General features: G+C 47.3%; 1 protein-coding gene across 15 annotated transcripts in view; it reads right to left on the bottom strand.

Moving 5' to 3' along the window:
* Window positions 1–18,168, bottom strand: part of OBSCN (obscurin, cytoskeletal calmodulin and titin-interacting RhoGEF) — a 511,999-nt gene that overhangs the window by 58,408 nt on the left and 435,423 nt on the right. For all 15 annotated transcript variants that reach the window (XM_068235137.1, XM_068235143.1, XM_068235140.1 and 12 more), the window contains 3 exons: window positions 6,238–6,350; window positions 2,955–3,123; window positions 1,220–1,298 (listed from right to left, as the gene is read on the bottom strand). In XM_068235137.1, coding sequence (XP_068091238.1) covers window positions 1,220–1,298; window positions 2,955–3,123; window positions 6,238–6,350 — 361 coding nt within the window. The remainder of the gene's footprint in view (window positions 1–1,219; window positions 1,299–2,954; window positions 3,124–6,237; window positions 6,351–18,168) is intronic.

Genomic DNA, 18,168 nt, shown 5'->3' with positions numbered 1-18,168 from the left:
CAGGGGTGTGACGGGGGACGTGATCAGGGGTGTGGCTTAAGTGTCCCTCTTTCTCATCACAAAATGTTGGGAGGTATGGAATTTATCATGTAAAATAGGAATTGCATTCATGTTTGTAGAACGTAGACCTGGCCTAACCTGAGGACTCCTTGTAGTGAAATCATCAGATCACAAGTATCTGCAGCAATTAGTACGATCCAGGCCCGGTTCACACTGCACTGATGAATAAAACTGATGATCCATGGAAAAACGGATTTGTGGAATGGATCAGTTTTTAAAGGCATCAGTTTTTCATTTGTGACCCTCCGTTCCAATGCGTGTCGCAATCCGTCGTTCAGGATTTATCGCAATCTCCCCAAACACGCGGCCCATTAGAACGGATCTGTTCGGCACATTCTGCCTAACGGAGCAATGTGAGAAGATTCTAATGATTAACATGGGATCCATTCACCTCCGTTATTAGCCGAACTAAACGAAACGGAGCCTAAAAACTAAAAACACTATGAACCAGGCCTTACATGGGTAGACCATTGTTTAACATACATGAAATGTGAATTCCAGGCGGCAGTTTTTTAGAACATAACTCTGGTGTACATTGAGGCCCACCCGTACATTCGAGGTTTATATTTCTTAGCAAAGCATTGAGGCAGAGAAACCGAGGCAGACTGTGACACAAAAGAGAGATACTTGCCTAGGAAGAGGGAATCCTCTGGATTCCAAAGGCTTCCCATGTCCTCCTCACCCCCATCGTCACTTGCTGGGACCTTCTGGAAGTTCATGGCTGATCTCCTGTTTGTGCACAAGCAGGTCCGTCCTGCGCTCGAATTAGTACAGCCGTGCCTGCACAGCAGCATGCAGCTGCTCATGGCCAAGAAGCTTTTGATCAATGCGCAGGCAAAATCCCTCCATGCTCATACACGCAGGGAGCGCAGCCACAACAACATATGCGATACGTTTTGGAGGTTCGTACGTGGCAATGGCAGGGGCGAGGAGGAGGACACGGGAAATCTCTGCATTAACCACAGGCCTTCCTCTTCCTCGGTAAGTATTTTTTTCCCAATCCGCTTTGAGTGAATTTTAACAAATAAACTGAAGAAGCGACACGGGCGCCTTATTGATTGAAATCATTGCCTGTAGTTAGAGAGAAAGCAGCCGATGTGAAGAAGACGTGTGAGGTAATGATAAACGTGGGCGGAAAGTAAATTAACATCCCACCTACCTGCCAATCTCTTCTTTAACCTCAAAGAAAGACTTTAGCTTCCTCCTCTTTGGAAGGATCTTTGTGTCTTCTTTTTCATCTAGAGGGAACAAAAACTCCCATCACTTGTGACAGAACAGAGAGAGACGTACGTTTCTTCCCCACCCTTCTCTACACGAAACCTTCCGAGACTCCCACACTCCTCTCATGGCACAACCCCCACTCTTCTCTGCACGAAACCCTCCGAGACCGTCACACACCTCTTTCGGCACAGCCCTCACCCTTCTCTGCACGAAACCCTCCAAGACTCCCACACTCCTCTCTTGGCACAACCCCCACCCTTCTCTGCACAACCCTCAGAGACTGCCACACACCTCTCCCACCACCCTTCTCTGCACAAAACCCCCTAGAGACTGCCTCACACCTTTCCCAGCACAGCCTCCACCCTTCTCTGCACGAAACCCTCCGAGACCACCACACACCTCTCCCGGAGTCCCGGCACAGCCCCCACCCTTGCACGAAACCCTCCAAGACTGCCACACACCTCTCTTGGCACAGCCCTCACCCTTCTCTGCAGAAAAACCCTTAGAGACTGCCACATACCTCTCAGGGCACAACCCCCACCCTTCTCTGCACGAAACCCCCCTGAGACTGCCACACACCTCTCCTGGCGCAACCCCCACCCTTCTCTGCATAAAACCCCCCAAGACTTCCACACACCTCTCCCGGCACAACCCCCACCCTTCACTGCATGAAACCCCCCGAGACTGCCACACACCTCTCACAACACAACCCCCACCCTTCACTGCATGAAACCCCTCAAGATTGCCATACACCTCTCACAACACAACCCCCACCCTTCTCTGCACGAAACCCCCTGAGACTGCCACACACCTCTCCCGGCACAACCCCCACCCTTCTCTGCACAAAACCCCCAGATACTGCCAAACACCTCTCCCAACACAACCCCCACCCTTCACTGCATGAAACCCCCAGCAATTGCCACACAACTCTCCCGGCACAACCCTCACTCTTCACTGTATGAAACCCTCTGAGACTGCCACACAACTCTCCTGGCACAGCCCCCACCCTTCTCTGCACGAAACCCCCTGAGACTGCCACACACCTCTCCCGGCACAACCCCCACCCTTCTCTGCACAAAACCCCCAGATACTGCCAAACACCTCTCCCAACACAACCCCCACCCTTCACTGCATGAAACCCCCAGCAATTGCCACACAACTCTCCCGGCACAACCCCCACTCTTCACTGTATGAAACCCTCTGAGACTGCCACACAACTCTCCTGGCACAGCCCCCACCCTTCTCTGCACGAAACCCCCTGAGACTGCCACACAATTCTCCCAGCACAGCCCCCACCCTTCTCTGCATGAAACCCTCCGAGACTGCCACACACCTCTCTTGGCACAACCCCCACCCTTCTCTGCACCCTGGTGTAGACACCACAGTTAAAGATATGAAAGGAAGCTCATCTGTCTCCCATAGCATAGTCTAATTTTTTTATTTTTTTTTTAAGGGAATGGCGTTGAACAATATTTAGAAGTTCCTATGGTTACAGTAGCGCTGGGCGGTGCCACTAATATGGTTCACGGTGCTGTTTTCCCCGCATTTCCATAGGAACGTTACATTTAGGAATACAATACAGGTGCGCTGTGTCCTCTCCGGTCAATGTGCTTAGAGGTGGTTAATGGGATGATTAGAATTCTGATTATAGAAGACATTCAGAAAAGGCTTACCCTCTTGCATGACGAGCTCCGCCTTGCAGGACACGTCTCCTCCTGGATTTCGGGCCATGCAGGTGTAAACCCCGCCATCTCCGTGCTCCGTACCCCGAAGGATGAGCGAATATTTTCTGCCATCTCTCACCAGCTGGATGCGGTCACTTTCCTTCAGCAGAGCGTTATCCTGCAGCAAACCAATCACACTCACTGTCAGATCTGTGTACAGGCGCCGGACCAGGCAGGGGGGTGCATAAAAAACACAATGGACCAGGCAGGGTGTGTGTGTGTGTATGGGGGGGGGGGGGGGGGTTGGGAGAGGGTATCCTGCAATCTGACCTCATGTTAGTCTTCCTCTTTTTTTTAAATGTAAATGATCTTGTCAAAGCTTAAGGCCTCTTTTACAGTGGGACGTTAAAGTCGCACGTTAGAAAATTTTATAACGTGGACTAACGCACAGCAATACTGTGCGACTGTGCGACATTCGCAGTGCACACGTTGCGTTTTGTGTAACGTGTAGCAATATTTAGAAGGTGCTGCATGCTGGGCGTTTAACAATACGTTTGCTGCGTTATGTGTGTTGCACATGCTCAGTAAGGTTTTTTTTGTTTTGTTTTTTTAAATGTAACGCATGCGCCAATTTCGTTCCATCACTGTGCAACAAAAACGGCACACCAAACGCAGGGCTAAAGAATGTACTATAACGTCCAAGTTATAGTCTTTCAATGCATTGCATTAGGGGCACGTTATGCGACCTTAATGAGGAACTCCAGTGAACATGTTGGCAGGTGATGTAGCTGCTCTATGGTTTTTGGCAGTTGGAAACAGCTGTAAACAGCTATTTTCCACAATGCAACAAGGTTCACAGACAGGAAACTGCCAAAAGTTCTAACTTTTCTTGTGGGAAAGGTTTCTTGTGGGAGGGGTTTCACCACAATATCAGTCATACAGCGCCCCCTGATGATCCGTTTGTGAAAAGGAATAGATTTCTCATGTAAAAGGGGGTATCAGCTACTGATTGGGAAAAGTTACATTTTTGGTCGGAGTTTCTCTTTAACGTCGCATCAAACGCAACATCCCACTGTGAAAGAGTCCTAAAATCTTCAAAGCAAAAAAAGAGGAAGACTAACATGAGGCCAGATTGCAAGATACCCTACAAAATCATATATTAAGCCAGTGTATGTGACAGTACTTTGTATGGTTCTGATCCAGTTCTGAAACATGCTTGAAGAAGAAACTTAAAGTTTCGAAAGCTTGCAAAGTAATCTTGTACAGTCAGTCATTAAGGGTATCACCTAAACAACTTTTGTTGTCATGTCTTCGGATTCTCTCCATGACTAATACCGGACCACACGCAATTGTCCAGTGACAGGAAGTCAGTGTTCCTATGACCACCAGAGACCCCTAAATGAGGGGTGTTGGTCTTCTAACCCAAAATAGCATTTCCTTGTGGGACTGGTCTACTTAGAGTGCAGAAATATTGCCAATATGCTAATTGAAGGGACCCAGCAGGAAATCTCACACAATGGCCCCTCTTCCTGCTAGTGCCAATTTGGTCACAACCACTAATTGGTAAAAAAATAGGGGACTGAGCAGGAAACAAAACTATAAAATTGCACACCAGGACCATGGGCCGCCATGTGCCTACCCTTAACACTTCTACCACCTGGTGCCTAATCCTAGCCTCTTTTTGCCATGTGCCTAAGATTAACACTTCCCCCTCTCCCCTACACATTGGGTGCACCTAGCTTTACTTCTTCTTGCCTGGTGCCTAACATTTACTCTTCCCCCCACCAGGATCCTAATCTTAACCTCTTCCCGTCATGTGCCTAACCTTAACCCCTCCAAGTTCCACCACCTTGTGCCGTAACTGCTTCCTACCTGGTGTGTATCTTGGACCTCTTGCAGTATATGGAGGCTGCAGTATATTTATTTCCTTTTCAACAACACTAGTTGCCTGGCTGTCCTACCAATCTTTTAGGCTGTAGTAGTGTCTGAATACCACCCCTGACACAAGCATTCAGCTAATGTATTCAGATTTGTTTCAGAAACATCTGATCTGCATGCTTGTCCTGGGTCTCCCACTAAAAGTTTTAGAGTCAGAGGATCAGGAGGACAGCCAGGCAACTGGTATTGTTTAAAAGGAAATAAATAAACAGCAACTCTCTGGTACTTTAGGCAAATTTAGAGATAAGAGTGACACATAGTTAGTTTAAGCCCATGAAGGACACACGAGTACAATAAGAAGAAAAAGTTTGCTATGCCATTAATGCTGGATACACACCATGAGTTTCCGCGTCGAATGCGTCCGTCGATACGCGTCGATTCGATTATTTCCGAGCATTTCCGAACGAATTTCGATGATTTTTAGGTCGATTGCCATGTAAAGTATGGCAAATCGACCTAACGATCCATCGAAGCTTGAATCGGACATGTCGGAAATAATCGAATCGACGCGTATCGACGGACGCATCGAACGCGGAAACACATGGTGTGTATCCAGCATTAGAGGTACATCACAAAATGGATATATGCTGTGGTAACAAGAAATTTCAACATTAAAGTATTATCTATTCCTGTGGTAGGGATCAAGGGGGAATGGGTGGGGGAGGGAACAGAGGGAGGGTTATATATAATAAAAAAATAATTTTGCACTAAGAAATTTTAAGACACGATTTGATGTATAGACAAGTCATGGAAATATCTGTATTTTTCTGTTGATTTTAAAAAGTTTGTGCATTGTCTATCTATTTGGTGCAATAAAAATTTTATTTAAAAAAAAAGAAGAAGAAAATAAATATGGCAGCCTCCATATCTCTCTCACTTCAGGTTCCCTTTAACCCATAACTCTAACACAAACAATTTGCTAACCATGATCTTCCAGGAAGGCCAGACTGAGAGGCTAATATGACATTACCTATTCAGTTGGTAATTCTCGGCAAATAAATGGTATGGTAGCAAGTTGTCAACTCTAGCAAATGGGGTCAAATCTTCCACCTGAATGGGAGGCGCATATAGAGGAACAGGAGTCTGCTGAACAGGTGTGGTGGGGAGGGGAGAGGGAATGCTTCAGGATACCAAGACATTTTGGACAATTTCATGCTCTTTACTTTGTAGGAACAGTTTGGAAACAGCCCCTTCCTCCTCCACCAGGACTGCTCACCAGTGAACGAGTTACACAAGGCCCATAAAGACATGGGTGAGCGAGTCTGGTATGGGGGAACTTGACTGGCCTGCACAGAGCCCTGACCTCAACCCAACAGAAAATCTTTGGGATAACACTATGTAGCTTCCCTCTCACCTTATACCAGGTAACTGTCAGTGGCGAACTCCCGTCTATCACCGCATCAAACTGCGCCGTCTCCCCGCAGAAGGCGTGAACATCCTCTATAGTCACCTGCATGTACGGGGGTCCTGAAAAACAACACAGGGGAACTTTATTATGTGTACACATGGTACAACTCTGGAATTTCCTACATTGGTTGGATCCAAACTCCATACAGAAAACGTTGCTGTGCAAATAAACTGAATCAGGAGCTTACGCTACTTGCTCTGATAGTAGAAGGGGAGAAGGTGGATACACGGAATAAGGGGTGGATGGGTTAATAAGGGGGGGGGGTTGCAGATCAAACTCAGAGGCATGTCCCCTGCTGCAGGTCATGCCTCTGCCCCCCCCCCCCCTTTAGCACCACACTATCACCCTCCGAAATCGCCAACATGCAGCATGTCGTCACCTCGAGGGGGTAGGGCCGATTTGTAAAGGAGAAGCACTCCATGCTAAATGCCCACTGGGGACATTCCGGAAAGGCTTCTCTAGCTGCTATTGGTCAGCTCTGTCTCTGTACGCCTACTTCCCCGCCTCCCTGCACTCTGCTCTGTGTGAGGCGGAGCTTCCATCGTCATGACGCCAGGGGTCACAAAAATGAAACAAAGAGATTGCTGGCCACAGGAGCGGCGGAGAGAGGCGTGGATGGCGGCAACATTATCCGGCCAGCATGCCGGATCAAGTAATGTGTTATTCTTAAGCAAAATTAGCATAAGCACCCCTAAGGCCTGGGGCACACTGCAAGAAAACAATTACGCAAAATTTTGTGTAATTATCCTAAATTACCAATGGATTGTGCAAAATCAATTGAATGTCCAAATCATTATTACGTATGACCATAATTTCGAGAAATGAGAGAAAATTTTGCATAATTGTAATTAGCACATCGATACATATACACATACGATCACCGCTAGAATCCAGCAGAGGGGAAATGGTGGCCGGTAAAACCCTGGGAATGGATTGGTCAGGTGAACTCAGAACAACCAGTGCATGGCCAGCAGACTAGACCACAGAAAACTTTTGGCTCATGTTGATCCTTTGCTTGTCTTTTCTCCCACAGCCCAAAGAATGGATCGGTCTGTGCAGACGACTCCTGGACCCAGGGCCAGCATCAGAAATTTCTGGGTCCCATACTGGGCAAATATACTGGGCCCTTTCACTGCGCCCCTCCCCATACACATGCCAAATCCGAATCTGCTGGAAAAAAAGGCAGGTTTTTCCCGTTAAAAACCTCTAATTATTAAGCAGCACATTCCCCAAACATAATTAGGCAGAATTTCACATTAATAGGCAGGGATCCCCTCAAACATAATTAGGTCCCCATCTTAAAGAGACTCTGTAACAAAATTGTCAGCCTTATTTCTTCTATCCTACAAGTTCCTATATTTGTTCTAATGTGGTCTGGGTTACTGCAGCTTTTTCTAGTTGCACTGTCTCTGTAATATATCTAATTTTCTTTTCTTTGTCAAGCTTTGGGGACCCAGGGAGGAAGGAGTTGCCTCTGCTGTGATAGGGAGAAGTTATGCACGCCCCCGCCATGCCCCCTGCAGGCTCTGTGTGTGCGCTTTGTTTATTTCTCACAGACAGGTCTCTGCTCTCAGTTTCAGCTTGTGATACAGTTTGTGAGGCTGAGGGGAGAGGGAGCTTCTGCCTGTCACATGCTGAGAAATATATATATATATATATATATATATATATATATATATATATATATACACACAAACATCACTTCCTGGTTAGTTGCCATGTTTTTTGTTTGTAAACACTGCCTAAAACTGGCGATTAAAAGCCAGGATCGCGGTGGGGAGCGGCAGAAATGGCAAAGAGGGATCCAGGAGATAACAGTAACTCCATTGGTATGATTTTTATTGTACAAATCGGACAGTACAGATTCTCTTTAATCCTCCAAACATAAGCAAGCAGTGTCGCCACCATTCCCAAAAAGCAAAAAAGCACCAAATATAAGTAGGATGATTCCATTCCCCCCTACCCCAAGACACCAAACATATGTAGGCTAGTGTTCATTCTTCGCCCTTACAGTGTTCCATGGTGGTCTGGTGGACCCCCATCCCCCTCACAGTATTCCATGTTGGTCTAGTGGCCCCCCCATTCCCCTCACAGTATTCCCTGATGGTCTAGTCGTCTCCCCCACCCTTCTCACAGCAGCACCACTTGCGGTGCCACTGTTCGATGCTGGGCACCAGACTGTTCCCCGGGCCCCATACAGCAGTACTTGTTGTACCGCCCTTATGGCAGCTCTTCATATACCTCGCACACGATCCGTAGTCACTGTTTATAACTCACCACATTTATTCAGCATCGCTAACAGTTTTATAACCCGCAGAAGCTGCACAAATTAATAAAAACAATTTTCAGAGGATTCCGTGTTTTAAAATGCCATTAATATGATTTACACACAATTAAGCAATCATCCTGTTATTCCCACTTCGGTAAAGAGTAAAAATACACCTTCTCGCGCTTGGCAGAACACGCTGTGTAATTATATATGAGTGTATCCTGCCTGCCATCCCCACATCAGCCGCCAAACACAGTATTCCAATACAAATCCCCACTGAGAAGAGGGAGCTATGCAGCTGAAAATGAATAAAGAACATTTCCTCAGTCTCCAGCTCCTGACATTTCCTCATTAATCTCCAGATACCATCTCACCCAGAACCTTCGCTCCTCCTAGGAGACCCTCTTGTCCTTTACTCCCTGCGGAATCAGAGCAGGATTATCCTCTAGGTAACCTGGGCTTGAGCTTGGGGCCTAGTTGGTGTCAAGGGGCCACCTGCCACCTTCTCTGACCTCTCTCCACTTTAGCTTACCAAAAGGACTACAAGGGGGTAAAAAATCTACTACCTTGCCTAGGCCCTATTACATCTAAATCCATCTCTGTGCGTAATGTTCATTTACAGGAGAGTTCTATACACAAAAGTCACCTGACAGGACTAAAGATGTCACCATACATTTCAGAATGTGAATCAGGGAGAGGAAAGATTTTACAATGAGCAAACACTGACTAAATAGTCTATACATGAATATTGTAAGAAATAAGTAATTTTATTCATTGTTATTTTCATTACAGTTTCTCTTTAAAGTGTACCTCAGATGGCATGTGTGGGGCAATTTATGCTTACCTGGGGCTTCCTGGTGCCCCTGAGGTGCCTACGGTCCATCGCCGTCCTTACTGACAGCTCCGTTCTCTCTGAAATCCTCCCGGTAATCAGGTCCGTCGTGGCCATTTGTGACCTTCAATACATGCGCTGTTCAGATGCACACGCTCCCGTTGCGCTCCCATGCCCAGGAGCGTTCTGTACATGCGCAGGTGTATGCGAAGGAGAGTGCACTCGGCCTGATTACTGAGAGGTTTTCTGAGAGAGCGTAGTGGCCGGGGAGGATATTGAGGGACTACAAAGAACCTCATGGGGCTGGAGGAAGCCCAGGTAAGTATAAATTGTCCCATACATGACATCTTAGATTTCCTTTAAAGAAAACCTGTTAGGTTTGCAAAGGCAGTGAATGGATACTTACCTCAGGAGGGGAAAGACTCTGGACCCCCACAGAGCCTTCCCCCGTATTTCTCAACTCGACTCAATCCAGGGCTGGGACCCCCAAAGCGACGGCGATTCCAAAAGCATTAGGCAAATGAACGGTGCTAATTGCTAACTGCACCGGGCTAATTGCGGTGATTCCACGGGAGCGAATCCGTTTTCCCCAAATTGCAACTGCGGGTCCGGCAGCATTTTTGGAGCAATTGTGCTAAAAAAAACCAAAGTTATTTATAGGATCCCTGCAAAATCGCTTTTCAGTCGCTGTACTAAGTGATTTTGCAGCGATTTTACTACCTAGAACCACAAGGAAAAAAAACAAAAAGCAATCACAATCACTGTACAAATTGCTAGCATTGAATTCAAAATTGCTTCAACCCATAAGTAGCTTCAATAAAGTTATCTCGTTTGAGATAAGTGCAATGCTTTTGACCTCAGTCGGCAGAACTCGTCGTGCTGTAAACTCTTGGAATGCTTTGATCTCTCTCTACTAGCAGGAAATAGAGAAACTGAGAGTAGAAGTCCTCTGTTATTGTCGCACACTGCCCCTAGTGACTAGTGACCATAAATACACAGTACTAATTAGAAGCAAAGAAATGTAACAAATAAGAGATTAAAAAAAAGTCCTACAATAAATTGTCCTGGAACATTTTCAATCCTCTAAATAAATTGGCAGCTAAAGGGTTAAAATTGCTGCTAACATCGCTACAAAAAGTGCTTAGGTATTGCAATTGCATTTTGCGGTTTCTAGTGGGCTGCAGCCCTGAGAGGAATCCAGTTTTGAGACAGGATGCTGGCGGCAGGTAGAACAGACGCGATGTTATGCTGTATATGTCGCCTTGCTCCTCTGAACACACAACAGAACGTGTTGTTCATGATTGAAAATCCTCTGTGATTTCTATCTGTGTTGATAATGCTGCCGGCACAAGAGTAACATCTGTTCTCAACAGACACTGCCGATCAGAGCAATCCTTTTATTTTTATGGGTTATTTTTCTTCCTGTATCCCCATCTCCCCTCCATCCTAGCCTGGCTGGTATATCACTGACTGAACAAGCCATGACCTTGAACTAACCTTGTCATTCCCTTAACTGGCTGTAGGGGGCCACTGAGCGCAGCGCACCTGAAACAGGAACAAATGCCTAAAATTGTTCAACCCATGTCACATAAAATGTTTGTACCACGGCAAAGACGGCGCAGGAACTGAACAGGAGCCATTACTGCCTGAGGGCAAAAACCAAGGCAAGAACAAACAAAACAAAAAAGCAAAACAAAATAAAAAAGACAGCCAAAAACATGTCTAAATATTCTGCAAATAACAGAATGCTTTACATCCTGGATAGCCTTTCTGATGGGAGATACCTTTACCAAGGCATTCTGAGACTTGTAGTTCCTCATCAGATATCCATTTAATAGGTTAAATGGTGATGGCTGGGAAGGGGGTGGGGGTGGTACTGCCAATGAAATTTAAAGAGGCCCTGTAGTGACATATAGTAGAATGTAGCAAATTATTCAGGATACACACTTTTATGGTAATTTTCCTGGTTTCAGCATCAGAAACACTTCCTATAGCTATATATTTATGTGTATTTGTATGTAGCTCCGCCCTCCCAGTGATGCTTAGCTTAGGCTGTTTAGCTATGCGTAATTCTCCTCTCAAGGCATTCTAGGAGACCAGGCATTATTGTCACTGGCTTCCGAATTCTCAGAAACAAACATTCCATAGAGATTATCTGACAGGACTAGAGATGTCACCACCAGTGATGCATTTCAGAATGTAAATCAAGGAGAGGAAAGATTTTGCAATGGGCAACACTGACGACATAATCTAGAAATTAATATTGTAAAAAAAATAAGCAAATGTATTAATTACGTTATTTGCACTACAGGTTCTCTTTAATGAGAAAGTGAATATGACACAGACTGCTGGGTATTTCCTGACACTTCCATCCAAACCAGTCTGGTAACGGCTGCCTGAGGCGATTCATAGAGCTGCCTCTGTGCATTCATCATCTATCCAGCCTGACACACATACATCCAAGTGGTTGGAGGACATCGCACAACGCGACGCACCAAAACCCGACATGATTACTATTATTATCAGCCTGATCTCAATGAGCATTTTAAAGCTTTAGCAGCCAATTTATTTACAGGCTTGCAAGTGATCCAGGCCAATTTATTTTCGCACATTTCTTATTTGTTACATTTCCTTGCTACTAATTAGTACTGCTGTAATGTGTATTTATGGCCACTTGTCACTAGGGGGCAGTGTGAGAGAATAACAGAGAACTTCTGCTTTCAGTTTCTAGATCCTCTGCTAGCAGTGAGACATCAAAGCATTCCAAGAATTTACAGCACGACGAGTTCTGCCGACTGAGGTGAAAAACAGTGCACTTATCTCACACAAGATAATCCGTTTGAAGCTGATAACGGATTAAATCTGGACAAAGTGTTTGCAGCCTCTGATGGTGTGCATTAAAGGGTGTTGTAACATTCAAAAACAAAAAATTGCCAAAAACAGTGCCCCAAAATATATGTAAACCCCTATTTTCTAAGTTTTCTATGACAGTAGAGAGGGAACATTAAAAAGAACCTGAGGTGGGGTCCTGACAATGATATCTGCACACAGAGGCTGGGTTTGCCTATACAGCCCAGCCTCTGTTGTTATCCAGATGCCCCTAAGTTCCCCCTGCGCTCTGCAATCCCCTATAAATCACAGCCGGGGTGTCAATACGCAGCGTGTCACAGAGGGCTGTGTTTACCTATGTAGTGTCAGTCTCAGCTGCTCCCCCCGCCTCCTGCATAGCTCCGGTCCCTGCCCGCGTTCCCTCCCTCCAATCAGCAGGGAGGAAAGGGACGCGGGCGGGGGCCGGAGCTATGCAGGAGGCGGGGGGAGCGCCGAGACTGACAGTACAAAGGTAAACACAGCCCGCACAGCTTTGCTGTGATTTATGGGGGATAGCAGAGCGCAGGGGGGGCTTAGGGGGGATCTGGATAGCAACAAAGGCTGGGCAGTATGGGCAAACCCAGCCTCTGTATGCGGATAGCATTGTCAGAACCCCACCTCGGGTTCTCTTTAAGGCTGGGTTCACATTGGAGCGCATGCGCTCCTGCGCTGCGTTCCGCTCCGTGAATCGGACGGAGCGGAAGGATGGTGCAGGTCTGGAACGTCCTCTCCAACAAGTGGAACGCAGGGAGCGGAATGTAGCAATGTGAACTTTCCCATCGGGAAAGCATTGCTTCCGCTGCTGATGTAAGCTAAACACTGAGCCAGATTGAAAAAAAATAAAAGGGCAGAAGTGATGTCACAGAAACAATAAAGATGGAAACCAGTAGAAATACTGTATTAATTTCTTTTTTTCATATTACATTTCTCCTAAATCTTACAATGAACACTAAAAACAGCAGGATATGTAAGCTAAATAAGTAATTTCTTATTGGATGAGTTTTTTTCAGTTAATATGGCGTTTATTACCATGTGTGACTTGTATAGAAAACTACTAAAATGCTAGTGCACACCATAATAATATAGCGTCTTGACTATTAGGCCCCGTTCACACTGCACGCGTTTCCATATGCGTTTTGGAAACGCGTGCAGGTGGCCGACACGCACGACATCAGACATTGCATAGAGTGCAATGTCTGATGTTCACACTGCATGCGTTCCGGACCTGTGCGGTCCGGGAACGCATGCTGCACGCATTTTTTGTAAAAACGCATGGCTGTCCCATTCACTTTTCAGTGATGGGATCAGCCACGCAACGCATACGAACGTGGATGGCGTGCTTTCGTACGCGTTGCGGTCCGCATGCGTTGCGGTCTGCGTTCTGCAGTCTGAACGGGGCCTTATAATGTCCTACCCTGTGGTCTATCAGCTAACCAGCTATTCCCCCCGCTCCCTCCAATCTACAATCCACCCAGCAGCTCATCTCATTCATCTCTCTTCCCGCTCTTCCTCTGCTGCTCCTCTCTGTCAAGCTCTTCACTGGCTGCCAATTTGCGACAGGATCCACTTCATACTCCCAAGGGTCAGTTCACACTCGGCGCTCGGAGCACCGCTAGCTAGAATCGCAAGACTTTTTGTAAAATCGCGATTGCGTTCAGTTCGCGATCGCGATTTTACAAAAAGTCTTGCGATTCTTGCACGCTTTGCGCTTGTGATTCCCATTCAATAGAACAGGAATAACAGAGCAATCGCTCCCAAAACGTTGCATGCAGCGCATTTGCAACTGATCGAAATTGCAACCGCTGCAGTGTGAATGTATCCATAGGGATACATTGTAGCAGTGCTTTGCTGATCGCCGGTGATCAGCAAAGCGCTCAAGAATCGCCTCAGTGTGAACCAACCCTCTCACTAACCTACAATGCTCTCCACAATCTTTCTGCCCCATACATCTCCTCACTGGTCTCCAAACAGGACCTAAACCTCCACTCTGTACCAGACCTTCTCCTGTCCTCCACTAGAATCACCTCCTCACCAACTCATATACAGTACAAGACTTCTCATGAACCTCTCCTTTGGACCTACCTATAAAAACGCATCTGTCACTTTCCAACCCTGTATGCCTTTAAGGGACAACTGAGAGGGATATGGAGGCTGCCATATTTATTTCCTTTTAAACAATACTAGTTGCCTGGCTGTCCTGCTCATCCTCTGCCTCTAATACTTTTTAGCCACAGACCCTGAACAAGCATGCAGCAGATCAGGTGTTTCTGACAATACTCTCTGACAAGATTAGCTGCATGCTTGTTTCTGGTAATATTCAGACACTACTGCAGCCAAAAAGACCAGCAAGGCTGCCAGGCAACTGGTATAGTTTAAAAGGAAAGAAATATGGCGGCCTCAATATATCCCCCTTGTTATAGTTGTCCTTTAAGCATACCGTTAAAGCCCACCTTGGTCAGGTTGGTCCAAACAATTTCATCCCTGTCACATGACAGCTTTTTTCCAGCTGTGACTCCACTGGCTGCATGCTGGTTCCAGGTGTGACTCTGCTGGCTGCATTCTGGTTCCAGGTGTGACTCCACTGGCTACATGCTGGTTCCAGGTGTGACTTGACTTGCTGCATGCTGGTTCCAGGTGTGACTCCACTGGCTGCATGCTGGTTCCAGGTGTGACTCCGCTGGCTGCATGCTGGTTCCAGGCATGGCTCCGCTGGCTGCGTGCAGGTTCCAGGTGCGACTCCACAGGCTGCATGCAGGTTCCAGGTGCGACTTGACTTGCTGCATGCTGGTTCCAGGTGTGACTCCACTGGCTGCATGCTGGTTCCAGGTGTGACTCCACTGGCTGCATACTGGTTCCAGGCATGGCTCCGCTGGCTGCGTGCAGGTTCCAGGTGCGACTCCACTGGCTGCATGCAGGTTCCAGGTGCGACTCCACAGGCTGCATGCTGGTTCCAGGTGTGACTCCGCTGGCTGCATGCTGGTTCCAGGTGTGACTTTGCTGGCTGCATGCTGGTTCCAGGTGTGACTCCGCTGGCTGCGTGCAGGTTCCAGGTGCGACTCCACAGGCTGCATGCTGGTTCCAGGTGCGACTTCACAGGCTGCATGCAGGTTCCAGGTGTGACTCCACAGGCTGCATGCAGGTTCCAGGTGCGACTCCGCTGGCTGCATGCTGGTTCCAGGTGTGACTCCGCTGGCTGCATGCTGGTTCCAGGTGTGACTTTGCTGGCTGCATGCTGGTTCCAGGTGTGACTCCGCTGGCTGCGTGCAGGTTCCAGGTGCGACTCCACAGGCTGCATGCTGGTTCCAGGTGCGACTCCACAGGCTGCATGCTGGTTCCAGGTGTGACTCCACAGGCTCCAGGTGTGACTCCATTGGCTGCATGCTGGTTCCAGGTGTGGCTCCACTGGCTGCATGCTTGTTCCAGGTGTGACTCCACTGGCTGCATGCTGGTTCCAGGTGTGACTCCGCTGGCTGCATGCTGGTTCCAGGTGTGACTGCTGGCTGCATGCTGGTTCCAGGTGCGACTCCACTGGCTGCATGCTGGTTCCAGGTGTGACTCTGCAGGCTGCATGCTGGTTCCAGGTGTGACTCTGCAGGCTGCATGCTGGTTCCAGGTGTGACTCTGCAGGCTGCATGCTGGTTCCAGGTGTGACTCCACTGGCTGCATGCTGGTTCCAGGTGTGACTCTGCAGGCTGCATGCTGGTTCCAGGTGTGACTCTGCTGGCTGCATGCTGGTTCCAGGTGTGATGCCACTGGCTGCATGCTGGTTCCAGGTGTGATGCCACTGGCTGCATGCTGGTTCCAGGTGTGATGCCACTGGCTGCATGCTGGTTCCAGGTGTGATGCCACTGGCTGCATGCTGGTTCCAGGAGATGCCCCCCGCTGTGCCATTGAGGAGTCTGAACCATTCTGAGGAGGACCTCCCCTAAGTCTAGATTGCAGACATAGCAGAAGAATACTCAGACGACCTGTAATTCGCTAAGCACCAAGCCGGCAGATAGCGCTGCCAACAGGCCCTGAGGGACATTGAACTTTGCTTCAGGAACCTGAAGATGCACCTGCTGCCTCCGAATGCTGTATTGCACCTGTAAGCGAACCCTCGGCTCTGGCCTAACCACCTCCTCCTCGGTTCAGGTCCGCACAGCTGCTGCATCGACTCTTAACCAGAGGGCATCAGCTGGCACTTCTGGGACGTCCGGCGCTGGAGTGGCCAGAGCAGCCAGGTGCAGCAGACACCACTCCTTCAACAGTGCAGAACTCAGGGACCAGAATGAGTCGTGACACAGTGCAAATGGAAGCAAAGATGTTTGGCATGGGATCAAATCAAATTTGAACAAGAGGCTGCCAAAGTTTTTTTTTTTGCAAAATAAATATTTCACAAAAATAATCATCTTACAAATGTGCTTTCCACACACAATGCATTTTGAAAAAAAAGGGTTTCACATGCATGCCCATACACTTTTGCACATATATTAATCTGTGCAAAAATGTGTTACTCATGCTGTAGACTTCTACGCATTTCTCATGCCTGTAAAAAGCAAGAATATTCATGCAACAATTATGGCCGAACAAAAATGGTCATATTGGCTCATCATTACTCACATTCACTTATACAGGACTTCTCACGAGCCTCCCCCCTCCTCAGAACTTCCTTCCAAAAACACATCTGTCACTCTACAACCCTTGAAACCTTTTTAGTGCACTTTCAAAGCTCACCTTCACTTCCTATCAGCATATTGTCTAACTCAGGCTATGTCCTCCACTCATTGACCGAGCTCTGCTTCTGTAGTTTGCAGATATTCAGCGCGCTCATCGCCCTACCTCTTGTCTCCTCTCTATCACTTGAGATTGTACGCTCGCATGGGTGAGATCCTCTCCCTGTTGTTTCCTAGAAATGCCATATGCTTTGTTAGACTCTCTCTGTATTAGTTACTGGCACATTTACATTGTACAACACCTCTGTTTTAATCACAGACTTCTGTTTTTTACCTTGTTTTTTACCTTGTACAGCATCTCAGAGCATCTCAGAGATGTTGGCTCTACATAAGCCCATAATCATTATAACATCTATGTGAGAAGCCTCTGTCCCCCCCCCCCCCCCCCCTTTCTTGACGCCTAACTCTAAACCCCTCTCTTCCTGATGCCTAACCCTAAAACCCCCCTTCTTGACCCTAATCCCCCTTTCTTGACGCCTAACCCTAAAACCCCCCTTCTTGACCCTAACCCCCCCTTCCTGACGCCTAATTCTAAAACCCCCCTTCTTGACGCCTAACTCTAAAACCACCATTCCTAAAGCCTAACGCTACTCTCACTCAGAACCTTCCCTTCCTGATGCCTAACCCTAAAACCCACCTTCTTGACACATAACGCTAAAACCCCCCTTCATTACGCCTACCTCAAAATCCCTCTTCCTAACACCTAACCCTAAAACCCCCTTTCCTGACACCTAACCCTAAACCCCCTTCCTGACGCCTAACCCTAAATCCCCCCTTCCTGATGTCTAACCCTAAACCCCCTTCCTGATGCGTCAGCCTAACCCTAAAACCCCCTTCCTGATGCATAACCCTAAAACCCCCTTCCTGATGCGTCAGCCTAACCCTAAATCCACCCTTCCTGATGTCTAACCCTAAACCCCCCTTCCTGACGCCTAACCCTAAAACCCCCCCTTCCTGACGCCTAACCCTAAAACCCCCCTTCCTGATGCCTAACCCTAAAAACCCCCTTCTTAAAAACCTAACTCTAAAACCCTCCTTCCTGAAGCCTACCACAAAACCCCCCTTCCTAAACTCATAATATTGCAAACCACAAATTTTTAAAACGATAACTTTCAAAAATAAATAATTTTTAAATACCAAAGATTAAAAATGTCAAAAACTATAACGTTCTAACTTTAACAACAAGAAAACAC

The sequence above is a fragment of the Hyperolius riggenbachi genome, chromosome 5 (assembly GCF_040937935.1).
Source record: "Hyperolius riggenbachi isolate aHypRig1 chromosome 5, aHypRig1.pri, whole genome shotgun sequence".
NCBI lineage: Eukaryota > Metazoa > Chordata > Amphibia > Anura > Hyperoliidae > Hyperolius > Hyperolius riggenbachi.
This window is presented reverse-complemented; position numbering and strand designations above follow the sequence as displayed.